Source organism: Echiichthys vipera (genome assembly GCF_963691815.1).
Source record: "Echiichthys vipera genome assembly, chromosome: 8".
In the NCBI taxonomy this organism is placed as follows: domain Eukaryota; kingdom Metazoa; phylum Chordata; class Actinopteri; order Perciformes; family Trachinidae; genus Echiichthys; species Echiichthys vipera.
Window position 1 is genome coordinate 25,596,482 of NC_139833.1, and position 27,382 is coordinate 25,623,863.

Sequence of the window (27,382 nt, forward strand, 5' to 3'; positions counted from 1 at the left end):
ATTAAAATGGGTACTACTGGATAATCCCTGTCCTGTATAACCTTGAAAAAAGCATGCTAAAGTGTCCTCTGGGAGCCAAAATGTGCATTAAAGTGCCCTCTAGGAGCTAAAACACACGCTAAAGTGCCCTCTCCAGTGGCGAGGATGTGCTATATGTGCCTTTCTTTCCTGTCACTGGGCGTCACAATGAATATCATTTCTAAGAGCAAAACAACTTTTGATGAAAGCCACATTATGAGTCCTAACATACATTGTGAGTGTTTTGCGTAGGTGACTAACAGACATTTTTATGTTAATAATGCAGGGCATGTTTCCAGCCCCTCAAAAGCTACACCACTGAGTTCCATACAGAAATATGTATATATTGTCTAAGGGATGCAAATCGTATATGTAGCTTAGAAGGATGAGTTGATCAAATAATAAAATTCACCCAGTACATCAACTGTTATCCAGCCAATGAGATAGTTTGGGTTTGATTTTCCAAGGCTTTGAGATACCCATCTCTACTGGATAATCACTGTCCTGTATAACCAGGGTTGTCACAATGAATATCATTTTTAAGAGCAAAACAACTTTTGATGAAAGCCACAGCATCAGTCCTGACATGCATTGTGTGTGTTTTGCAAAAAGGCAGAGCGACTAACAGATACTTTATGTTAATAATGCAGGGCATGTTTCCAGCCCCCAAAAGCTACACCACTGAGTTCACCTTTTCTCCTCGCTGAACTCTGGATTCATAAATGTCCATCTATTGTGTGAGTGTTTGCACATAAGAGTCAGCATCTGACTTCAGATATGTGAAAAATTAAAGTTACTAAAGCTTATCTTGTCACAAAGGACATGTTTAGAGAGTGTCCTGAGAGCACTCAAAATATTTCTATGAGAAGAGATGGATGAGTCTGATAGAGAAGAAGAAGAAGAAGAAGAAGAATTCCTTTCTTCATCCCGAAATGGGGAAATTCAATTTTCACTCTATTTTTTCATTTTTACACACACACAGGCCCGAAATACACACACACATGCACGGACAGAACCTGTATACATGCAACTAGTGGAGCGATGTTAGAGCGAGGGAGCTGCCAGTGACCGGCGCCCTGAGCAGTTGGGGGTTCGGTGCCTTGCTCAACAGCACCTCGGCAGTGCCCAGGAGATGAACTGGCACCTCTCCAGCCACCAGTCCACACTCCATTCATGGTCCACACAGGGACTCAAACCAGCGACCCTCCAGTTCCCAGCCAAGTCACCTATGGACTGAGCTACTGCCACCCAGAAATATGTTTATCTTGTCTAAGGGATGCAAAATCTATAGCTCAAATATCTATAGCTCAGTATCACACAGCCTGTTGTTTCCTGTCCACCTAACATAACTAAGAAAACTAACTATCTAACTAACTGACAAGTAACATAACTGACATAACTCACATAACTGAGGGTCTATGTCCAAGGTTATATAGGAGCAACAGCCATTTCAATGACCACAAACTGCACTGCAGTAACATAACTAAAATACAATAGACAACGAAAGGGAAAAGAGGAAATGTGAATTGAGAGCTATATCAAAAAAAGGAACAAAAAGTTGTAGTTATGTGTTAAAACTGAACTTGGTCCTGACATTGAATGGACTGTCTAGAATCCTTTAAAAGCTGGTTACAGTGGCTGCGTTTATAAATCCTGTAATAAAATGTAGAGGTATTGGGTGCTTGAACACAGCTTTAGCCAGCTTACTTACAGCTTCTAAAGTTTCCGACCCTTGCAGGGTAAATTTAGTCTTTTTAGAAGGAAAATCTCTCCCCGGCTCTCTGAATAGATACAAAAGGTAATAAGACTTTTTTGAAGCCATGAAAGAGCAAAACATTTTCTATTCCGTGTTAATGACTTTACTCTTCGTGATGCAGATGTTGCTGAAATGAGAATTGGTGAGCACAAAAGACATACAACGGTTGTACAGTCCATGTTTTATCCAACATAAGGATGTAACAATATGTGTATATACAGCCATGTACAGTGTTCATGAAATATTACAACAATATCAAAACACTTCATTAAGATGGTCAGGTCAAACATGATATACTTGTGTCAAAGTATCTCCTAAACATTTGAAGATATTCGATTATAGTAAATATTAATATGACTTTAAATACAAACTAACTCACAGCATCAGTCAACTTTTTAAGGTGTATATATGTTATACACATCGCTTATTATTGCAGGTACTTTAAAGAAGGTTCTTATAATAAAAGTTGCTTTTAATTACAGGTCCCCTATGTGGCCAGTGTAATCACCGGCCGTTTATAAGTGCAGTAAAGCTGCTTACAAAGCAAATATGGCTTCAAGTTCAAAGCCTCTCATGATAAATATCTCTCTTGTATGGTTTAAAAACAATAAATACTAGTGCATGATAATTATATAAAGGTTAGTTTAAGCTGAATGCTTTTGAACGGTTCAAAATACCTGGTTAGTATTAGAATACAGTGTTATTTCATCTGAAAAAGGAAAGATGCTTAGTCTTATAACCAGAAAAGCTGCCACAATGCATGTCAATAAAACAACAATAAAAGGATATTTAGGGAAATACATTAACTGAGACAAATATTTTCAATGCATTACACATGATATCCATGATACGATTAACAAAGCATTAAAAGAAATAAGACCGTGTGTCTGTGTGTAACATTCAAAATGCACAAGGTAAACAATTGTGACACTGAGAAAATATAATAATTGGAAGATTCATTAAAAAACAAAAAACAGTGACTTTAGTCTAAAGCACAGACATCACGATTACCCTGTAAAAGGAGAATTTGTTTGAACAAATCCATATGAGAGCACACAGAACGAAAGAACAAGGATGAAAAACACTAAACAACATAATTTCCTGCCTGCAGCTTGTGTCAGTCTTCATGTGACCTGGAAGCTGTCCTCTCACTCCAGCAGCACACACGTCTGAACCGCCCAGTTTGAACAAACCTCAACAACATTGGTATTTCCCTGCAGTCCGTCAGTATAGGTCCAGCTTTTCCCTAACAGTTGTATCAAATGTAGAGATCACACTCTCTGACTCGGGTATTAAGACTGACTGACTGTTTGATATGTTCTAGTGTTGTCTACATTATCTTGGCTGATTACACTTTTATCTTTTACTTGTATTTGTTGTTTCTTGTTTCTCTGGTTTCTGGCCTCAAGCATCAGCAGCGCGCAGGTCTCTACCTGACTGTTTTTTCCTGTGGGAAAGAAATAATTCATCGTGAGATATCGGTATAAAATGTATAACTCTGTGGTGACAGTCTAAATGAGCAGAAATTGGTCATAAGAGAGAGCTTTATATTTTTCTCAAACTGTTGTTGTCAAGTGTGTTTTGTTCATCAAATGACATCTTTGAGTTCATCATCAAAGTCTTCAACAACTTTTTTCTGTGACATTCTTTACTTTTTTTTATTTTATTAATTTAGCCATCAGCTCTGCACATGAAAGGTGGGCACAGACACTGACTTTGGAAAAACACTTAAGTTAGCCTTGAATTTGGTTTACTGCTCGTTCCAGTAATTGTCTATGGATAGAGCTCGTTAGGATGTCAGTGAAAGGAAACAGCAGAGTAGACACAATAGAGAAGTAGGTTTGCTGTATATGGGAGTAAATGAACATACTCATGTTTTGTAAGGGGGGCTTTGTCGCAGGTGACCTCTGTGAGCTGCCCCTCCTTAGTGAGTGCCTGCACCCCCACATGTTGCACGCTGCCTCTTGGAGTTGATATACCCTTCAGCTTTACTTCTCTGCAGCCACACAAAGGTTTTAAACATGACAACTTGATGATGAACAAAAAAGAAAGTTATGTTTCATGAACATATGTGAATATTCACTAGACCTACTTACCCATTAGTGGCTCCTTCTCCTTCTTCATGCGTTTTGAGGCCTGGCACTTCCCGTCCAAAGAGTTTCACAGCGATGGACATGAGCAGGCCGCAGCGATTTCTGTAACAGCACGTGGCATCTACCACCAGGAATACCACCAGGAAGATCACCATGACGATGCCTGCCACGCTGCCTTTGGTAATGCTGCGGCTGCTCGCTTTGACTGGAGTGGAAAGAGTCAAAGTGACATAACAGAAAGTATTTTCATTGTGGCAAGCAACACTTTTTTGTTATCTGCCGCGCCACGATATTGAGCTGGAACTATTTGTGTGATCACCAGTTCATAGTTTAGGCCACATTTCCTGGCTAACAAGCTGAAGTGTATGATGTAGAAAGTGGGAGGTCACAAACCAGGCTTGTCTGCGATGGTGAAATTGAAAACGGCAGGGATTGAAGAACCATTAGGGTTGACCGCTGCCACTTCCAGTTGATAGTCTGAGCCGTAAGACAGGTTTTGAAGGGAGACAGAGTCAGCATTGGACGGCAGCTGCTTCTCTTTCCACTCAGCCCCCTCTTTATCCTGAGAGAGCATGAAGAGGGCCAAAGGTTGAAAGTAAGGAAACAAAAAGGAGTGTGAGTAATTAATCAGAAAGGAGACAGACTCACACCATCTCTTACCTGTTTGTATCGTACGTCGTAGTGCAGCAGAGGAGTTCCACCATCATCGTTCTGTTTAAGAGGAACAGAGATGGAGTTGCCCTCGACTTTTATCTGATCGGACGACAAAACTGGACTGTCTGGTTCACCTAGAGAGTACACCAAGGAGGCACAGAGACAAAAAGAAAGAATGATGACCAACTGATGACCATCCATGAATCATGATTGTGGTCAGATACATCTATTTATTTAGGCTACATACAAATTCCCTGTTAGTTTTTCATTGTTTAGTAGATTTTATGTACTTTACCCTCTGAGGACGGATGTTATCAGCAGCATGAATGAACATCGGGCAGCAGATGATGATGGATGCATGAAAAATTTATACGAAAAATTAGTGTTTGCAGATGACATAATCACATACACTAGCATGCGTGAATAGATGCACTTACACATTTTACATCAATAAATGGGCATCATTTATATATCCATCTAAAGATATACACAGACACACACACACACACACTGCATATCCAGTTAATAGTCCACACGTAGAATATATGGATTTGGCGTGTGTTGACAGTGTATGTTGCTGGTGTTGTTAGTGTGTGTAGCACTTACGTACTCCCTCGGTGCGGACGGTGTTTGTGTCTGAGAACCGCCCCACTCCCACTGCATTCAAGGCAGCCAATCGTACTTTGTACATTGTGTATGGCTTGAGGGTAGTGATAGCTAGGGGATCTACAAAATCAAACAGAGACACAGAAAACACCACATCAGTATGTTAAGCATTTATGGCAGAATAAAGTGTATGGTGCAAGCAGTTAAAAGTATAAAGGCTTCATCGGCTGATTTTCATGATACACGACTGCAAAGCCTCTTTAAAGAGCAGATGTTTTACCTGATGCTGGGACTGTGATCTCCTCCCACTTTTCAGCAGCACTTTGCCTCCACTGCAGGACGTAACTTGTGATTGGTGTCCCTCCACTAATAGGTGGGCTTTTGAGGGAGAAGAGGACCGAGGTTGATCCAGATGAGACTGACAGATAGTGAGGTGGACCGGGCTGGGCTACAGAGAGAGAGAGAGAGAGAGAGAGAGAGAGAGAGAGAGAGAGAGAGAGAGAGAGAGAGAGAGAGAGAGAGAGAGAGAGAGAGAGAGAGAGAGAGAGAGAGAGAGAGAGAGAGAGAGAGAGAGAGAGAGAGAGAGAGAGAGAGAGAGAGAGAGAGAGAGAGAGAGAGAGAGAGAGAGAATTGTGAATTATATGTCAGGGGCATGCTTATAACTAAATATAAATCTAGTTTTCCTTTACTTAACTTTAGCTTCTTTAAGAAAAAGACAAATAAACTCTTACTGTGTATTGCAACGTCTCGTGATGCATTTCCAGAGATGCTGACAGCCATGCAGGAATATAATCCACCATCAGAGGGGACTACCTCATCAATCACCAATGCACCATCGACCACACGGACCCCAGAAGTAGAGTCCTGACAGAGGAAATATCCAAACATACGTTAAACCAAACACTAGTCTGTAAATGTTCAAATGTACAGTAATGTTCTCTGAGTGGCTGGATAGTGTTTAAAGGTCAACAGACATGGAGTTGACTGGACTGTTGTTTGTGTGGTCACATGAGGATGCTCAAGTGTCAGATTGATTCAGATGGGTGAAGACTGGTAGTGTTTTGAATTTACTGTGACAATTTATTTGTAGGAAGCTGATGTGTGTGTAGTATGCGTCTGTACACTCTTACCAGTGTTCGACCATTGTCCTTGTTGAGCCAGTGTAGCTCGGGCTGAGGATGACCTGAGACATTACAGGACACAGACACACGCCCGCCCACTGACACAGTCTGCTGCATTGCTGACACAAACACCTCCGGGGTCTCTGGAGTGAAACAATATAGTACAACACGATAAAGTAAACATGTTACCACGGTCGAACGGCAGGTTTAGTGATTTACAGTGTAAGTTGTTTCTTCTGATATGTTGTTGTATGTTGGTGATCTAATGGAGCTATCAGTGAGGTGGAAAGAAATAAGATAAAGTTGAACTAACCATAAACATGGAGAATAAGGGTAGCAGTGCTCTCAGCTAACTTGTTGGTGGCAGTGCAGATGTACTCTCCGTAGTCGGCCCTGGCAACAGACTTTATAGTCAGCTGGCTGCGGTCTGAGTTAAACTGATGATGTGAAGGGTCATACATCACCGGCCTGGAGGACGACATGAAGAGGAAAATACACACTGAGGAACGCTGTAAGGATTTGTTATTTAAATGGATTCAAAAGAAAAGTAGGAGAAAGAAAAGAGGCCAGAGGAGAGAGAGAGAGACGATGCACCAGACCATTAACAAAACGTGTAAAGACATTTCTTTGCCTCAGCTTGGCGAGCACACGCACAGACACGCATGGTGTAAAAGATTTAGAGAGAAAACCGGTTTAGATCAGTTAAATTAATTCCAAATTGTACATTATCAATAAACTGATACATAACGTGCCTCTCTGAACAAAATGTATGGACTAAAAAGATTTACTGTAACAAATTCGCTACAAGTCAGGACTTACATGGTCCAGGTGATGTTGGGTTTTGGATGACCGTCAACTAAACACAGCAGGGTAACGTTGTTTTCTGATCCGGCCATCACTTTTTTCTCTTCTCTTAGATGCACAGAAGGAGGAACTGCAGGAGAGAATTGTACTGTAGTCAAAATGATGCTTAACCTCTTCTTCCCTGAGACCCCGTCGGCGGGGGCAATCAGAAAGTATAACAACATCCCCCTCTGCAGCAACATGTAGCTTGCATACAGACAAACATGCTGCATACCCACAGAAAGCTAAGAATCTCTTCTACACGCTCATATAAACCATTTGTATGACCAACAAACACAGTTACAACTGCGAGCAATCAAACAATATGAGGCGAAAAAACAGAAATAAGAGCAACACAGACAAATAAAGCTGGCACAGTGGCTGCTCTGATATCAGCAAGATTTCACTGCATCCACTCCATAGCAGAGTCTCCACACGTTCCAAAAATACTATTTTTATCACTCTACGACCAAGTTTCACTGATCCAGCAGCCAAATATGACAGAAAACAACAAGCGCATTTGAAAACCAAAACCAGAAATGCTGTCTTACCTTTGCAGTATCACAGTGAAAAGTTTAATCCACAGAAATAAAAACCGCTGAAATGGAAGGACAACATCTCCCAGCATGCTTTGGAGGTCTTTCCGGCTTCTTTGGCCTGCTAAGCCCGCTTTTCAAAGGCTCTGATTGGGTCATAGCGCCTGTCCGTCACGTAGTGTAGCTCGTCCTTATCCCTTTGTGATTCGCTAGTCGTGTGGTTTAAGTGAAAAAAACGCTCACAACTTGATTCTATTGGTTCTTACGATTCCAACGAGGTGTCATGCTTCAAGATTGACCAATGTGGACGGAAGATATAGCCCCGCGTAAGGGCAAAGAGGCTCTGTCGCGCTAACGGCGCTAGCGCGCTAACGACGTTAGCGCTGTGACGCACGGTGACGGACTGAGGCTGGCGTGAATACACGGACTGACACTCGCTGTTCTGCTGCTTTTATGCACTTTATCTTCCTGTGGCTGTGCAAGCCACGGATCTGTGTCTTGTAAATAGTTGTTTGCAGAATATTTTGGCCAGCACTTTGCTATTGCACTTTGTAGTGGCACATTGTTGTTGTTGCTGTTGCTGATTTCCATCATTATTGTTACTATTTTAATTACTATGTCCCTACTATTATTATATTATTACAGTTATTGTTGTATTATAGTGAATACAGTAATCTGACCCTTTTGGAGACAAATGTAGTTCTTTTGTAGGGTTTATGTGTGTGTGTGTAGGGGGTGTATGTGTGTGTGTGTGTGTGGGGGGGGGGGGGTCCTATTTATTATAAAAAAAATTTTTTTCAAAAACTGTTTTCTCTTAGATCCAAAATGACATTTAAATTAAATTAAATTAATTTTACAACGTGGTACCTAAGAAATCTCAAATGGCACTAATGGTGCAAAGTTGTGCCAAATCGTGCCAAATATGCCAAACTTGAGGACGCCTATATATTTCTTCAATAAGACCTCTATAATTGTTCCTCTGCTTTATTTCAGCAGCATCAAACTTCTCACAGGTGATGTCCAGATGTTGTTCCATGGCTTTATATATGGCCATGAGTTTTTTGGCTACTGTGGCATTATTTTCAAAGGGATATTTATATAAAATGACAATTTCTTTTGGGCGAGGGAAGAAATTCTTCCATTTTTGCTTTGTTCCATCTGCATTTACTCTGACACACTTGCATTAATAGTGCTGCTTACACTTCTGATGCCATCTCACATGTGTAACCTTTATTGTAATACCAAGATAATGCACATAAAGCTTGTAATTACAGAGATATACCCTATTTATTCTGAGCATGTCATTTTCGAGCAGGAACCTCAAAAACGGACTCAGGGAAGAAGAGGTTAATTTACACAAATGTATTATCGCATGAGTGTTATGTTACACAACGTCAGGTTTGGGAAAAGCCAGAAGTATTTTTGGGTCATGAATTATCTTTCAAACCCCTGACTACTAATCACAAAGTGAAAATGATACTGACCATTGACGACAACAGAGATGGAGAGTTGCTGAGAGATGGGCCTTCCTCTGATCTGGGACAGACAAAGGTATGTCCCAGCATCCTCTCTCTTCACCTTTTCAATGAGGACTGTGTTATCCGGCAGCTGACGCACATGCGTTCCTGAAGTGAGAGATGGCAGCACAGAAATGAAGAGACAGAGTGATAGAAAGATACAAAAAGGTAGAGGCAGGGACAAACACGCATAAAGACAGAAAAGAAAATGATGCTTTTGCTTGAAAGTTGTTGTAGTTTATCTTATTATAATAATCTGAGTTTATTCTGTAGCAGAAATCTGTTTCACAAATGATATGAATTGACTGTGTAACCAAACAGTTTGGCCAGTCTAGTATGCTGTATCTGTGTTATAACCTCACTACTTTATAAATCAGCAATCAAACCAAAATATAATACATACAGGATCAGAACCATTATTTTTTACTGATGTAAAATCTAATGAAAACAGTACTGAAGATGTTTTGTTTGTTTTTTACAGAGAAGAGACCAGCATGCAGGGCCTGTGTGTATGCAGCCAGAGCCCAGTATTCTGTTTGACAGATAAGAGGTTTTATGAGAAAGAACGAGTGAGATTTCTGAGTTTGAGTGGGAAAACCCTGTGCCAGGTGGCTATCCAGATAACGAAAGGCTTCATATGCAGAAAAAAAAGCTGACTAAACAAAACGGTGCCTTGTGATAACTGCATACAACAATCTGATAGGTGGAAAAGAGTTTGAGATATATAAATACACAAAGAATAAATTTTGGTCTGTGTGCTTGATCAACGAAAGGCTCATTGATTAATTGGATCTAATCTTGACGATGTCTGAATAAATCTCTCTTCACATCAGAACTTCATTTAATTCCAGCGTTTTCTTCAGAAGGGATTTTCATCACTCCAGATTATGACTTCTACAATAAAAGGAACAAAGTGGTGGGAGGCTTGGTTGTCTGAGCCAGGACAATTTAGCCATGACAAAGTCAAATTTTCAGTCATGCGTCTGCAGCTATTTCAATTGCAGTCTTACTTTACTAATCATATACTGCATATACAGTACAAAGGTTTAGCAAGTTTACAAAACGTGTAAAGCTTGTAAAGCTTGTAAACCATAAAATAACCCTTCAAACCGCAGAGGAGCCCCAGAGTGCTGCTCCTACCATTAGAGGGGATTTGTTCTTTGTCTCTCAACCAATGAACATCCACCGCTGGCTGGCCAGTCGCCAGGCATGGCACCACACCCTTTGTGCCCTCCAGAAACTCATGGTAGGTGGTGGTGCTTCCAAATGATGGACCCTCTGACGAAAGAGGGGAAGGTTATGGTTACTTTCTATGCAATAAAGCAAGACAACGAATATATCAATGTATATAAAACATCAAATACCACCATCAATATGAGAGTTGGTTCATTAAATAAGTTCTCATAAAATCAACATTACCAGTTTCTATTTCCTATAAATACAACATGTTACTTCTGTTACTTACCATAAACATACAGTTGTGTGTGAACCTCATCTTTGTGTCCACAGTCAAACTCAACCGCACAGGTATATCTACCCGCATCCTGCAACGTAGCCTTATTAAAGGTTAATTTAGAGGTAGACTCATCCACCTTTGACACTTTGCTGGCATCGTCAAATTCTTCCCCATCCTTGTGCCACGTAATTTCTCCCTCTCCTCCAGCTATAGGACAGAAGCAAAGTAGGCAGACATTGAAAATAAATGCTTATTTAAAGACATCTAAAAGTTTCAAACTAAGAAAAGTGAAATGCCTCACCTTTACATACAAGAAACATCTTTTCTCCCACCAGAAAATCTTTCTTAGTGGTAATGATTTCCATCTTTGCTTCTAGAGGAGGAGAGGAGAAGAGCTTCATTTTTATTTTGCATTTTTCTCCTATTTCCAAAGAAATTAAGAACCCAATAGATCCTGACTGATGCTCTGCAGGACAGCACTGATTAAGATGATGGCAAAACAGTTTGATTTAACACACATACAGCCATTTAACACAGTCAATTGTTTATGATTACTAAACAAACCTTGGTAAAGTAATTGACAGTTTTTTTAGAACCGTGGCAGCGGATATTACTTCTTGTCGTAGAAAAACATTCACAAACTACCTCAACACTGCGTTTTTGGGGACTGAATTTAGTTGTCAACATTATGACAGAAAAGTCTGTGTAGACATGAAGAAACTGTTCCCAAAATGTAAATGGTAACTTTTATTTAAAATGTACATTTATCAGTACATTAGCACATTTCATAGCCCAGAAAAAAACAGAAAATTCCACAATTCACCAGCTTCAGCAGCAGGAACACTTCAATTGTTTATAGGACTGTTTTTCCCCATCTTTTTCTAACTGTTTGATCAGGCAGAACCCAACTGAAACTTGTATTTCCTTGTTTATACAGAAACTTTAGATTTGGCACCAAAATCAATTACCTTTAAATTAAAAATAACCTTACTTTTGCTCACAATGTCACCCCTACAGTGTGTATCCAAACATACATACATTACAACCCAGTCTGTCATGCTAAAATCGAAATCATTCTGACTAATGTCAACATATCTTACCTGTGTGGTGCAGCAGCAGCCGCAGCAGGAAGGCCATCTTTAGGATGAGAGCTGATTGGTTCATCATGTTCACCTGGCTGCTGGTTGCTGATCCTGTATGACTTCAAACCAGAACTCTGCAAATCAATCTCAATACACCAGTTGTTTCCTATCCACCTCACATAAGTATGACAGGGAGAGAGCCTGTGTCAGAGGTTATATACAGTAGAGGCACAAAAGGGGAGATGAGGAGAACCGAGAAAGGGGTGGAGGGAGGAAGAGAGAGAGAGAGAGAGAGAGAGAGAGAGAGAGAGAGAGAGACAGAGAGAGAGAGAGCGAGAGAGAGAGCGAGAGAGTATTGCTCTCATATCCTCATTTAACCTCAACAGTTGCTGTTCATTCATGTCTGTCCCCCTCTCCTTCCTTTCTATCACTCTGTCTTCCTTGACTGACAATTATCTCAGCCTGTCATTTGTCTGTCTCTATATTTCTACATTTTTACCTCTTTCAACAGAGCAAGATTTAACTTTGCCAAAGCAATTACATAAAATGATAAAATAAATGTACAAACACCCTCCTCTGCTCCCTCCAGGCTACCGGATGAAAGCGGGGGGAGGTCGCCCCCCCAGGGGACAAAGAGATGGGGAAAGATATTTTTATCGTTCCATCGTTTTTTCCTCTCGTTAAAAAAGGGTCACATTCTTCCCAAGCACACTGAACACACAGTATGTCAAATTCACCACACTGCCACCATTCACATTTCCTGAAAACGTGCATCCTTAAGGATGCTGAAATCAACACACCTCAGTGACACCCATTCTACTACAAAGAAAAACATCTTCTTAACTTTGAAAAACAGTCCGTACTCGGTAATTGCAAAACGAACTGAATTTGATGGTGTTGATTGTAAAGTAAGTCTAGCACGTTTAATCATATCATTTAAATAAACTTTATCCAAAATCAAATCACATCAAAATAGATTTCAAAGTAAAATTTTGATTAAAGTCAGTGGCGATTAGGATTATGCTTTTGAATAAACTTAAAAGGGTGTATAACATTTCAACAATATATGCCTTTCTAACAGCAGACCTTTCAACTTGCCCAGGTACAGGTGTTACTAATAACAGTAATGATGTCATAGTAAGTCATGCTACACGTCCGGAGGTGGTCGCAAGGCACCGACGGGCTCGAAGGGCTGCAGCCTCTGCTGTGTCAGAGGAGATGCAGTGGGTGTGGGAGAAGTTCAGAGAAGTCATGGAGAAGGACATTCGGATGGCACCAATGTGCTTCTGGAAAACCATTCACCACCTCAGGAGGGGAAAATGGGGAACTAGCCGAGCTGTTTACAGTAATGAGAGGACGCTAGTGACCTCAACTGAAGAGGTAATCGGGCAGTGAAAGGAGCACTTTGAGGAACTCCTTAATCCGACTAACTCTCTTTTGTAAAGGCAGAGCTGGAGGCTAATGGGGGATCGTCAATTTCCCTGGTGGAAGTTACTGAAGTAGTCAAACAACAGTATCAAAGCCCCAGGGGTTGATGAGATTCGTCCAGAAATGTTGAAAGCTTTGGGTTTGGAGGGGCTGTCTTGGTTGACACGTCTCGGCAACATTGCGTAAAAGTCTGGGACAGAGATTGTGTATTACAGGGGTATCACACTTCTCAACCATCCAGTCTACATGTGTTTTGTGGATTTGGAGAAGGCATATGACCGGGTCCCCCGGGAGATATTGTGGGAGGTGCTGCGGGAGTATGGGGTGAGGGGGTCACTTCTGTGGGCCGCCCAATCTCTATACACTCGTTCCTTGTTCCTGGTGGGGGTTGGTCTCTGCCAGGGTTGCGCTTTGTCACCAATCCTGCTGAGGATCTCATCCCGGCTTTTTGCAGATGACGTGGTCCTGATGGTGTCGTCGGTCAGTGACTCACTGGATCGGTTTGCAGCCGAGTGTGAAATGGCTGGGATGAGCACCTCTAAATCTGAGGCCATGGCTCTCAGCAGGAAACCGGTGGATTGCTTACTCCAGGTAGAGAGTGGGTCCTTACCCCAAGTGAAGGAGTTCAAGTACCTTGGGATCATATTCACGAGTGAGGGGACGATGGAGTGATAGTCTGGCCGGAGAATCGGAGCAGCGGGGGCGGAGCTGCAGTCGCTCTACCACGCCGTTGTGACGTAAAGAGAGCTGAGCCGAAAGGCAAAGCTCTCGATCTACTGGTCAATCTTCGTTCCTACCCTCACCTATGGTCATGAAAGCTGGGTCATGACCGAAAGAACGAGGTCGCGGGTGGAGTCTCCCTTAGAGATAGGGTGAGAAGTTCAGCCATCTGTGAGGAACTCGGAGTAGAGCCGCTGCTCCTTTACGTTGAAAGGAGCCAGTTGAGGTGGTTCGGGCATCTAGTAAGGATGCCCCCTGGAACACCTCCCTAGGGAGGTGTTCCAGGCACCGAGGAGGCCTCGGGGAAGACCCAGGACCAGGTGGAGAGATTATATCTCCACACTGGCCTGGGAACGCCTCGGGATCCCCCAGGTAGAGCTGGTTAATGTGGCCCGGGAAAGGGAAGTTTGGGCTCCCCTGCTAGAGCTGCTGCCCCCGCGACCCGAGTGAGTGAGTGAGTGAGTTGGTGAGTGAGTGAGTCGGTGAGTGAGTGAGTGAGTGAGTGAGTGAGTGAGTTGGTGAGTGAGTGAGTGAGTGAGTGAGTGAGTGAGTGAGGGAGTGAGTGAGTGAGAGCTTCTCATTATCACACTGCCATACTGTCATGCAAATAGATCATCATTTATGTTATTAGTAACACTTGTGTTTGATAAGATAAAACAAGAAAAAGACTATATCTATTCTATACTCTAATCTATAGATCTATGGAGAAAGACCTTATCCTATTGGCAACCAAGATATGTATTTGTAAACACAACATGTGCAAACACAACACAACTCTGATTCACTTTAGGATGATTACAACTGTGTCTCACACACACACACACACAGATTGAATTTGAATTGAATTTGATCCAACTTTGTGTTTTAACATGAATGGAACGATAGGGGTGCATAAAATGACCATCGTTAACTGACAAACCCAAACACACAGCTTACATCACTGCCCTTTCATCTACGTGGTGTTAGTGCTCGTTGCCACTCAAGTTTCGTTCCTCTGGGTCCTATCACTTCTGTTGGCCAACAGCCAGCCTGCCCCTCCCACCTCCCCCTTGATAGCTCAACATCGTCGTCCTGCCAGCAAATGAAACGGGTAGAGTCCAAAGGGGCCACCTATCAGGTTGACTATCAAGCAGTGCTATTATGCCTCATAAGAACGGAGTGTGCTCATAATGAGAGCTTCTAACGAGGGCCATTAACAAGGGCGGGCACACACTGACAGCTGCCATGCGTCACTTTCTTTTGAGTTTTTTTCTTGTTAACTCTCATAATTGATCATTTAAAAAATGACAATAGCCGTTTAGCAACAGTGCTGCAGTGCATTTTGACAAAGATCACAGGAAAACATAATGTCATTTATAGTTACATCTGTAAAACTGATTGAAGCTTAAGCTGTTTTGGTGTCGACAGTTGCATCAGTTCAGGTGGTCCGGTGTAGGTACCCAGGTTTAAGAAGAAGCTTTATTTATTTGTCATATTCAATTTTACAGTACAATGAAGTGAAAATGACTCTCTGCATTTAACCCAAAAGGGACAAAGGTTGATGGTTGTGTCAAACCAACACATGACTTTCAGAGGCCACTGTTTGTGCCCCGTATGAAACCAAAAGTGTGACCTAATTACATTGGCCACTTAACTTACATAAATAGCTTATGTAACAAATGTATTTATTTTAAACTAAACCATCGTCTCTGCCTTGACCTAACAAAGCGAGTTAAAAAATGACGCCAAGGGATCCTGAATGTGCATCATATGTGGAAAACCTGATACTTTCTTGTCATGTTTGTTTATGAACAGAGCATTTACTGTATAATAAAGACTCTTACATTGGTATATTAACACACTAGGAACATGCTGCAGCTACAGTAGCAAAAACTCAGTGACATTTTATATTTAGAGATGCTTTGTTTAGGAGTCCAGACAGAAAGAAATTATTATGTTATGGAAATTATGTAAATCACCAAATCTCATCTGCAAAATCCGAGATGTTTTGCAAGATTGGCATGATTGTATGTGCATGATACTGTACTTATTTGTAAAGTATTGTTGAGATATGGCTGGACTGAACACAGACACGTTGTTTCTTTGAGTTTGACTGAACTCTGATCAGTTGTGTTTGTAATATTGCACTTGACGAATTGACGCACACAGCTTCACAGTCTAGGAGTCAGTTGTTGTTCAGTGTTTATCGTGGCAGAGAATATAACAGGGATCAACCTTAACGTGTGCTAATATTTCAGCAGAATTTATATATCCATCTCAATTATTAAATCTCTCTACAGCTTCCACGTCTCCAATTTAAAATTCCTACTACTGATAGGACATCGTTCCCAATACACTGCTGACATCATGCTGACATCACTCCATAGTATTACTGTAACATCAAGATGCAGGAAGTACTTAGTGCGCATACACAACGATAATGATCAGGGGTTAGCCTGCACATGATACTTAAATGGTCCGTGTGTCTGGGTGCCAGAGACGTCCTCTCCACCCAAACTAAATAGCAGGGCTACCACACTGGCTGGTTATACCCCCTATGCATTTATGTGTGTATGTATGTGTGTGTGTGTGTGTGTGTGTGTGTGTGTGTGTGTGTGTGTGTGTGTGTGTGTGTGTGTGTGTGCGCGTGTGTGTGTGTGTGTGTGTGTGTGTGTGTGTGTGTGTGTGCTCTATGTACAAGATTATCTTATTAATGTTGGATAGGTATAACAGTATTACATTATTATATGCAATCTAGTACACAAGGCACAGGCAGAAGCATAATGCTTATATGTCTGTCCTACATTCTTATCAATTTAAGATACCATTCAGAAATCAAAATAATGAAATAAAATCATTCACACTTGTAACTCTCAAAAATTGTTTTATAAAGCATTCTTTAAACAAACAAACAAAAGTGAGTTACATTACATTCTTAAATCTATGTTGTTCCATAATTTAACGCCAACAATGGAAGTTACAAATATATCTCTAATCATATTCACATTTATGTATTTAAAATTCAGCAGTATAGCAGTGAACATTATTTGTGTTATTTTGTAATATACCAAATAATTGCATTTCATAACATGAAACTTTATAAACAACAGATCATAGATCATATAACCAGCCTTGTTAATAATAAGCTATGTGTAGCTTATTATTGTAAGAATAGCAAGACTATTGAATTTAAAGTCATTTTAAAGGTTGACCCCACAGTAACACGTGGACGTATGAGTGAGCACTTTATTAAACACAAGGCCTGATAATTCAATATATCAACAGATTAATAGAGGATTGCTATTTACTTTGAAATTATACCTTCAACAAGTCAATACGTTGTCTCCATGTTTGGCTGGTCACAGATCCTTGGAGTATATCATTTATTATTAGGAATGTTGGCTGATTTGGAAATAAAATGTTTAATCTGACTCACTTAAGGTGGACAGTGACTTTCAAAGTTGCAAAATGCTGCAGTGGTTGTTTTAAAAAGCTAGTTTAAGGTGAATATTAAAATGGATGGGGAGTTCATAACAGTCCACACTGTAAAAGATGTGCTGCTCAACATTTCAACAATTCACTGAAAACTGTACATGGAGCCCCAATATATTGGATACAACAATAGGGATCAACACACAGATGGACAACACATTCTGAAGACTGAAATAATTCAGTGATGGCTCCGACCTCAAGCGTTATGTTATTGCCAAAGATTTAAATCTAATCACTATAGCATACAAAATGTGAGAAAAGGGGGCTAGTTATGTGTTGCCATGACAGCAGAATCAGACAATAGCTCTTCATTCTCCTCACATGTGCAGAGACCATCACAGGAGTATTCATTTATTTTGTTTACCTACGTGGTCTCATGGGAGGGCGTATAAATAGCAAGCCACTTTTCATGACTTGCATGACTTTTCGCGTGCATGTCTACGCATATTAAGCTTTTCACGTGTCATTTAACGCCCGTAGTTCCCCAGGGTTAGGGTTAGGGTTAGGGTCTGGGTTAGGGTTAGGGTTAGGGTCAGGGTTAGCGGTTAGGGTTAGGGTTAGGGTAAGGGTAAGGGTTAGGGTTAGAGCATTTCACGCCCGTTATTTCAGCCATCCTTCACATGAAATATTGATTTAAAAACAACCCTCTGACAGAAAGCTCCACCACTTCGTATTTCTCCGGAAAGTAGCGGAGAAATACAAACACGTGGGTTTTCCCTCAATGACATTTGTGCGTGAAATGACAATGCCATCTCTGCACTATACAAGTCAATTGAGACTACATGGCGTGAAATGACACGCAAAAAACATGACATGCGTTGGAATTATACGCGAGATGGCTTGAGAGAAATAGCGTGTCATTCACACGCCTTTTGGTGAGACCAGGCTGTGTTTACACACCCTTCAGTCAAGGACAAGGAATCTCCAATGTCAAGTTATGATCATCTTTACATCTGATCATTTAAAAGTCAAACTCAAAAAGGTCAAACGTAGCTTAGGCAGACAAAAACAGGACAAACCCCACTTCTACGTTTATTTGCCCATTGTTTTATATGAGGTGACATATTTCACTTCACATTAACTAATATAACTGTCAACTGTCTCTTATTCGAGATAAATCATTTTAATTTTACAATGAATTTCACATTTAAGAAGAAATGCTTTCCATTTACAGCCGTGTTACTGGATTAAGCAGACAAACATGTATACTACCAGGATATTTTAGGGATTGCAAAAACAATGCTTCAACACTGAAGTTGTAATTAGCATCACAGCAATCCAAGTACTGCTTATTCCTCACACGCAGAGCCACGGCTTGTGCTCACGTCTGTAACATCATCATTGATACTTAAATAGCACCACACCGGACTAAACTAAAAAAAAATATTTCCCTTCTCCTCTATTCTGTCCATTGTTATTAATGTGAAAGTGACAGCAGTGCAGCTTTTGGTTATATTTATCCAGCTTATACACAGAGAAGATAGTAAAAGAGGCGCCCTGAGGTCATCTAAACCTCTGTTTACGCCAACCATTGTTGTTACATAAACAACTAATAAACAAACACTGCCATGTGTTCTCCTTCTATACCCTGTCTGTGCGTGCATTGTGTGTGTTTTTACCGTTTCATATCTATTCCAGACCGGTGCAACGTTGAGCCAGACCTCTAGACCCCCTTTGGCTAATAATGGGAGGGACCCGGACTATTTCCTGCTCCTCTCTTCCTGTCCTCTTGTGCCATACAGGAAACTCATAGTGGTGGACACAGACAGGTGACTGTCTCCTTACTGTCTGTCTGCCTGGTCTCTTCTGAGCATCTGTGATTTCATGTCAGTTAAATAAGAAGAAGAAGAACTTTATTTATACCGTAACGGGGAAATTGAATTTTTTTCACTCTTATTATTATTATTATTATTATCTTATTATTATACATGTTACACACACATGCAAAGAAAGGATCTATACATGCACTTAAGGAGAGATGTTAGAGACTGAGCTACTGCCGCCCCAATAATGGAGGCCCCACCTGCAGTGTACAGGCAGGAGAGACTTAAGTAAGAGAAACTATGCAAGTCAGGTCAGGGGCACAGCCCCCCACAGATACTGCTATTCCCACAGTAAGATGAGCAGGAGAAAATATTTAAGGGATTTTGTTGAGAGGCGAGAGTGGTACAAAGTATGGTAGTTCTCAAAGAAATGATTTATCAGCCAAAGCCATGTCTCTCATCAAACAGCTGGGCAGTCTAAACAATCCTAAATGTCGCCCTCAGATCTTTCATGTGAACATCTAACATCTCTGGCAGATCCAGCTGCAGATGTGCTACTGATGTTTCGTCACTCACTTATTAAAATAAAGCCTGCAACTGCTATCAGAGTGTGAGAACTGAGCACTACAGAGTACACTTTAGGAATTGTATCAATTACCAACAAGTAGAATAACTAAGAAAAATGGTGCTTAGTCATTTGTAAACACACAGCAGTAGGATAACGTTTGAGAATCGCTAGAGCCACGCATGCACTGCAAAAAGAAGTTATCTCGACCATTACCCGGTGAGCTGTATTACAAGAATGCAAATGTCATAATCAGTTTGATCGGTCATTCGTAATCTCCATTTGAGCCCATGTGTGAAGACATTGATGATAATTTTTCTATCATGCGGCTGGTACAAAACCAGAAGAAAACAATTCTTTGAAGGTGAAGAACGGTCATTTAAACAAAGAGAGCAACGAATATGTCTAAGATCTAGCAATGGCAAGAGACTTGGTTGTTTATGACCTAATCAAAAACCAGCGGTGTACTCCGCATCATGTCCTCCCTCCTGCATGCTCCGCCCAGGCGTTTCGATTAAATCTAATTGAGTATTTCCAATAAGTGAGCCTGACATGGAAAAGGTGGCTACATGTTAGAAAGGCAAACTTTGGACAATGTTTGAACCAGATATGAACCCTGGACAATGTGAAAACATCTCAACTTCCTCCCGTCAGACCTGACTTCCTCTCGCTGATATGCTTCTCAGGCAGGATTACAGATCAGGCACATTAGATTTGTTCTACATTTAGAATCAGTTATTTTACTAAGATTACATAAATAACAATTGGGTACTTGAGTTCAAGTTTCCTTTGACATTTTGAACTAAAGGGGAAACTGTTGACCCCATCCCAGCGTAGCAATACAAACAATAATACCATAGTGGGGCCTTGTTTATTTAACTTATAGTTTATTTTGCATGCAATCACATGAGTGAATGAATCCATGTCCAAACACCACAGCCGGCTGTGAGAAGTTTGCCAGCAGCAGATATTTAACTACAATTTCCGTTAAGGATGTTTTCTTTCAAACACGTGGCATCTCATTTAGCAGACATCATTAAAACAGGTTGTCTTGAATATCTTATCTTAGCCTTCAGTGTTGGTTAGAAGTGTTACTTTTGTTGAGCTGTTGCCTTGGGGAGTTGTTGAGTTGGGAAAAGGGAAGATTAACATGGTGGTCTGTTTTTCTGGACAGGGTTTAGGCCCAAATAATTCTCCACTTTTAACTTGTGGGCACCACCAGCGGCCTTGGCTGACATTACTGTCTTTAAGAGGCTGTAGTTGGCTTTGTCTTAAAGCTACAGTAGGAGGTTCCTTACCTCAAGACATCTGTATAAAAAACAGTCTCCCGTTTACAGGCAGCACACTTTATGCTAATTCCATGCCGTGTGGTTCAAACACCATGCAGTTTTTCTCATGCAATACAAATGTGTTATTTTTTCCTATTCTAAAATGACATATTTGAATATCTCCGCTCTTATCCAATGGTGAATACAACTTGTCCTCTGATCCAGATCATGTGAAGACATGAGAGCCAAACAAAGGGACATTTCCCATAAGATTATAGCTGATAAACATTTAGAACAAGATAATCTAATTTCAAGAACCTGTAAAAAGAATATGGCCAAGTATTAACTGGCATAGGGGACATCTATGCATATCTGTAAGAGAAACCCAAAAATTCTTGCAACAACTTATGAAACATATAACACCATGTCAATAGGCTTCATGTCAAGCCCTTTTACAGTCATTCATTTACACTAGACACTATTGCCATTGTCACATCTATTTTTAAATCTGGAAAGCACCTTGATATCAGTAACTACTGATTAGTAAGTATACTGCCAGTACACTCAAATGATTCAGAGAAAGTTATCATTAAACAACTGACATCATTTCTTAACAAAAGCACTTTTGGTATATATCTTTGCATTTTTGGATCTGTGTAAAACATTGGCTACAGTCCATCATGTCTTCATATCAGAACTCTTAAATGTAACTTATGATTTAGAGCAATGTTTTTATATTTATGTAAAAACATGTAGCGTGTTAAAGTTTGTGATGCACTGTAAAATGAAATGCACAATTGGTGTTCCACAAGGATCAGTGCTAGGCCCCCTATTATTTAGCCTTTATATTAATGGTCTCAACAGTGTCATGATATATAACTGCAAATGTATGCAGATGACACTGTTGTCACACATGCAAACACAGCTCAGCTACCAGCTGTAAAACTAGTCTAAATATTGTGATTGCATCATACCATTTGGCCAATCAGCTATTTCTATAAAAGCCACAAATCAGAGAAACACCCTGCCTGAAGGAGCGAAAACTGAAATAATTCACAACCTGGTTTTATTTAATAAACATACATTTGTGATGTGCTATTGCATGTGGCTTTGCATTGTGTGTCATGTGTGTTTTACTTTGTATAACTTGTACCACAGAACATTTTACTGAATACTGTTTGTTATTGTGCTTTATTTTGACCTAAAGATGTGAATTATCTAAAAGCTTTAATCTGGTACAGATCACATGATGAAATTTATGTTTTAAACTGTCCCTTTTATATAAAAATAAATACATAATAGTAATAGTTATGTATTCATAATTAATCTTCAAATCAAACAAAAGCTTTGTGAGGTACACATTTCGGTATTTCAATGATAAAGACATGTTCTTTGAATATAAATTAGGTGCGAGAGTGCATAACAAAAGCATCAAAATAGAGCTTTGTCGTGATCCTGTTTTATTTTGTAATGTTCGTAGTTGGTTTCCTGGTTTATTTTGAAGTTCTCTGCTCTTGTGCCCTGCCTTGTTCCTTCCTGTCCTTATGTGCTCCAATTGTGTACATTGCCCTCACCAGCTGTGTCTTGTTTGTGATTGGTCTTCTTATCTATATGGTCCCCTTTTGTTCCTTGTCAGTCCATTGTCAGTTTTTTCTGTTTTGAAGCTCTGTTTTGTTCTTTTTGCTTGCTGAGTAAAATTAAACCAGTTTTTCTTTGAGTTCTTCTCTCCTTCCTGTAATGTTCTGCATTTGGGTCCTCCTCTGTGCTATAAACCGCTGGATGTACTATATGTAATAATTAGCATAAGTCTTGACTCCAAGATGATCCCTTAGTATCACTAGTTTTTTATGCAGTCCTTGAAGGTACTCGATTTTCTGCATAACCACAATCCTGCCAGATGTTGACTTAAATGCTGCGTAAATACAATCACAGTGGACCATGAAAGCTTTCATCTCTGCGCCTGCCAGTCTGACGACGTGACCTGGAGCTGGTCAAACCTACGTGATTGTTGTGTCTGAGGCTCATTCAGGGATTTCTGCTGTTTATTTTGTTAAGTCTTTTTTGGGCTTCCCTGATCACATCCTCTTACGCTCTGCAGCGCCACTCAGACCGTCAACCTGTCGCCCCCCGAAACACACCCACTCAGTCGCCCACTCCTCAGCATGTGTGTAGTGTCATGCATACAGGAAGAGAGACATGCTGCTGAAACAATAGAGAGACATCTGAACTGCAGCCAGGAGCCTCACTGCAGACAAAGCAGTGGCACATTCTGTCATTGTGTTACTCAAAATACATGAAACGACATTTGAAGAACGATACTGCGGGTTTATTAATTGCTAATTAATGTCATATCAAATGAGTATGTAACAGTTTTGGATGTCCTCTCAGGACACATCCCTCTCCTCTCTTCAGGCTCTCTGCCTAGATGTCTGTGTCTCTACGTGACTGGTCCAGGGTCAGTGACAGTGGAGGCCGCCATAGCAGCAGATAACACTAACTAGCTTCCTGCCATTATTGCTAATTGCTCCACGGCCCGGAACTGTGCAGACACCCTGGGTGGGGCGTGACTGAAAACTGTGTGTGTGGGTGTGTGTGTGTGTTTGAGAGAGAGAGAGAGAGAGAGAGAGAGAGAGAGAGAGAGAGAGAGAGAGAGAGAGAGAGAGAGAGAGAGAGAGAGAGAGAGAGAGAGAGAGAGAGAGAGAGCAATGTAAGTAATTCACATGTCTACAAATGCTATCTCTTAACATGGTTAAACTCCTCTCTATGTTGTGTCAATATCGTTGGTACATTCATATGAACACAAGGGAGCATGAATGATATGTACAGCGGAGGGATGGATTGGAGTGCTGGTGTGTGTAGCCAGACAGAATGTGTACGTTGTTAGTCTATCACAAAGCCGAGGAAAGGCCCCCCTCCATCTAAAGAACATGCACACAATATTTGGATTGACGTCACATAGATACATGAGGTTTTAATCTGAAAAACAGGGAATTGATGACAAAGCAACAGTAAAGTATTATTATTAATAACATTATTAAATAATAACAAAAAAGCAATATTAGTATTAAATAAGTAAATATTTGTAGTAAATAAGTGAATATTCTGAAGCATCAAGAGCGAATAAAAAAGAAAAGTAAAGGAAGAACATCCTGCTTAGTGTCGGGGTACCAGGTAAAAAGATGAATAATGCCTTGTACTGTATATACCAAGAAGGCATACAGGGGTGATGGTGCATCAGTGTTGCTGATGACTTTCCTGTGTCATGCAAAAAGGGAGGAGAGGATGTTTAGATGCGGCGCTGTATGTTATCACTTATCTATCTGCAGCTGTCTACAGCAGGCTATATGACCCTGGGGAGGGCTGGCAGCAGACTGTAAGTGGCCAATCTAACTAGAACATCGAGCACGGACAATTTAGTTATGCAAATGATACCAAAATATCATGGATAAAATAGTCAGCTTCGGGGGCTACAGGTTTTATGAAAGATAAATCTAATAAAAAGATGTATGGCTCATTTTCAGACCTTCAGGTGGGGTGTGTCTGTGTGTGGCATTTGAGCAAAAACTCTATTACACTGTCTTGCCGAGCATGAATGTGCAGATACTCTCATGTCTGTACAGTAAGTAGCCGATACAGCTGGAGTCAGCCGTTAGTCAACTAGCTTAGCCAAGCTTAAAGACTGGAAACAGCTAGCCTAGCTTCTATATTCATTATATCTTATAATCTTATCTTATATTATATCTATTCAGTATAAAAAAAATCAAAATGTAGTTTTTATACTTGGGCACCTGTATGGATTAAAGACGACAGACGATCTGTGAAAAGTCATGTAGCCGTACCTCTTCGCCTGACCTACAACAGCCACTCAGAGCAGAGGAGTCTCTGACGCAGTGTCAAGGACTGCTCTGCACTCCGATGTACTGCATTGCCTTCTTGCATAAAGTGTTTTCAGAAACATATCTTAGTGTACTAAAAAGAGAAAGTGTGTGACCAAGTCCAGCCAGAAACAAGCCCCACTCACCAGCTGGACAAACGTTTTCATTTTACAGCTAAACGGTACTCTAAAATATGTTTCTGAAAACACAACACGCAAGAAATAGGGATTCGAATCTCGATTCAGGTTTGATCAGCGCTGCCTAGTTTCACAGTTGGATCGTAATTAATGAGCAGTCATTGAATTGCGTCAGATACACCTCGGCTCTGATTGGTTGTCAGTTCACAGATTATCTGTCTCATTGTGCTGTCAGGATATAGTTTCAGAGAATATGCCTCCAGTTTTAACTGAGAATGAGCTCTAGAAGTGATGAAGGGTGGATTTTGTGACTTTTAGACAGAGCCAGGCTAAATGTTTCCCTCAATTTACGGTCATTGTGCTAAGCTGAGCTAAGCAGCTGCTGGTTGAAGCTAAATATACACAGACACGAGAGTGTTATCGATATTCTCATCAAACTCTGCTGGAAAGATGATTAGCATTTTTTCAAAACCCTGAGAAGTATTTTACTGGTTTAAAGTATTCCTTTAAATGAAGGGGAGGGCACACAAACAGATGACGTTACATACATGAAAGCCCTGGCCCAGAAAACATCCCTGGGTTGTTGTTAGTTTGGACCTGACTTTCACACACACAGTAGTCCAGCTGGTGTGGTTACTGGAACTGGCGACCTCCTTTGTTTTCTTACATTCTTGCTAAATTAGTGGATAGGCAAATTCAGACAAACATAACAGGGACATGTTTAGATTGAGCCTCGTGTGGCAGAAGACCTCAGATATACTGAGTGAATAACCCTTAGACCTAAGCAACCTATTTCAAACACGGATCAACTAATCTAACTGATTGACTGATTGTTACAGTCTCTCAAAAGATTACAACATCATCTGAGGACCTTTTGGCTATCTTGTGTAAGTGTGTATGTCTACAGTATGTTGATGAGAAGAGTGCTTCAAAGCAGGCTAGCATCCTGTGGGCAGCCCAGGGCAGGACCAGTGGGCACTAGACGGCAGCGAGGTGGGTGTCCTGGAGCAGGCACCACACCGTCTGCCTCAACAGATAGCCTTCACACACACACACACACACACACACACACACACCCACACACACACACACACATACACACACACACACACACAAATCCTCCCCCGGGCCCAAAAGGCCACCCTGTAATTGAAGTAGTGTCAGAACTCAGGGGAGAGTGAGATGGGAGGGACACACAAACACACACTCAGAGGAGCTATTACAGTAATAACCTACTTAACTTTTAAGTTAATGTTACAAAGTGTGCATTAACACATTTAAATGGTTTTAATCAAATTAATTGAAAATGTTTCAAAATATAGAAATATTTCAGGATCATCCAGAAGATATTGACAACATGTATGTAATCACAATTAAACTTAATATACAGCCTCATTTCTCATTGTGTTGTTATGTGACTTCTATCTTTATTGATAGCCACTGCTGTGGCATGGGCCTTGGCGAGTCAACTCTTTTTTTTTTTACGCGGCTCATCTCATTAAAATACATACCTCATTGTACCAGATGGCAATGTGCAGATCTGCACAATTTAGTGCATTAAATGTAGCCCCTACATACGCTGTGCGTCCAGTCCTCATGTAGTTTGAATGTTATTTGAGTTTGTTCTCGGATAAGAACCGAACCTACGTACACCCAAGAGCATGTTTGAGTGCTATAATTGGTTATTTTGTTTTCTTAAATTTTACAGTTGTGGGGTGGCTGGTGGCTGAGTGGTTAGAGCAGTTGCCCCATATAAAGGGTCCTTGAGGCAGCGGCCGCAGGATTGACTCTGACCTGCGGACCTTGCTGCATGTCTCCCCCCTTCTCTCTCACCCCATTTCTGTCTGTCCTATACAATAAAGGCTTGAGAAACTGCCAAAAACAATTATCTAAATAAATTACAATAACAATTGAATCATCATAATCATAACCATTTCATTATTTTCATTAAAACCCCACCACAAACACCACATTTATGTTAATTGGCTATTTTATAGGCCCAAAGCAGGTACTTTTATTTATTTTAGGAATAGTTTTGTTTATTTGTTTGTTCATTAACATGCCCGATAGCTTTTGCATCACAACATCTATTTCTGGGGTCCACACAGTTACAATTGTGTTATAATTCACATTCACATTACTCATCACAATACACTAACAACACATCTCTACTGTATAAAACCATAACAATTGACACAATTTATAAAACACAAGCACAAAGGAAACAACTGAATCTACCATGATCTAACAGTTAAATATCATCATTTAACAGAGAAACTCAGACACACCAAACAGAACACATGCATTACTAACATATATGCTCTCTTAGCAGTTTTAAAATCATATATATCATTTTTTGTGAAATATGACTTGGCAGTGAATTCCCTTCTTGCATTTTTCTGTATATTATTGTATGGTGAACTGATTTTGGTTAGTAAAACAACCTCCAGCAGTGCACCCAGTTTAATAACTG

General features: G+C 40.6%; 1 protein-coding gene across 1 annotated transcript; it reads right to left on the reverse strand.

Annotated features, from left to right (window-relative positions):
• Positions 1-3,178: 3,178 nt before the first annotated feature.
• On the reverse strand, positions 3,179-11,767 carry ncam3 (neural cell adhesion molecule 3; the record flags this gene model as incomplete). The annotated part of the gene is made up of 15 exons (XM_083918532.1): positions 3,179-3,221; positions 3,645-3,770; positions 3,871-4,059; positions 4,257-4,429; positions 4,528-4,655; positions 5,128-5,247; positions 5,408-5,575; positions 5,859-5,991; positions 6,258-6,391; positions 6,562-6,716; positions 7,068-7,182; positions 9,112-9,252; positions 10,285-10,422; positions 10,610-10,807; positions 11,701-11,767. The coding sequence occupies 15 exons, from the start codon at positions 11,765-11,767 to the stop codon at positions 3,179-3,181; spliced, it is 2,028 nt and encodes a 675-aa protein (XP_083774658.1).
• Positions 11,768-27,382: the final 15,615 nt, after the last annotated feature.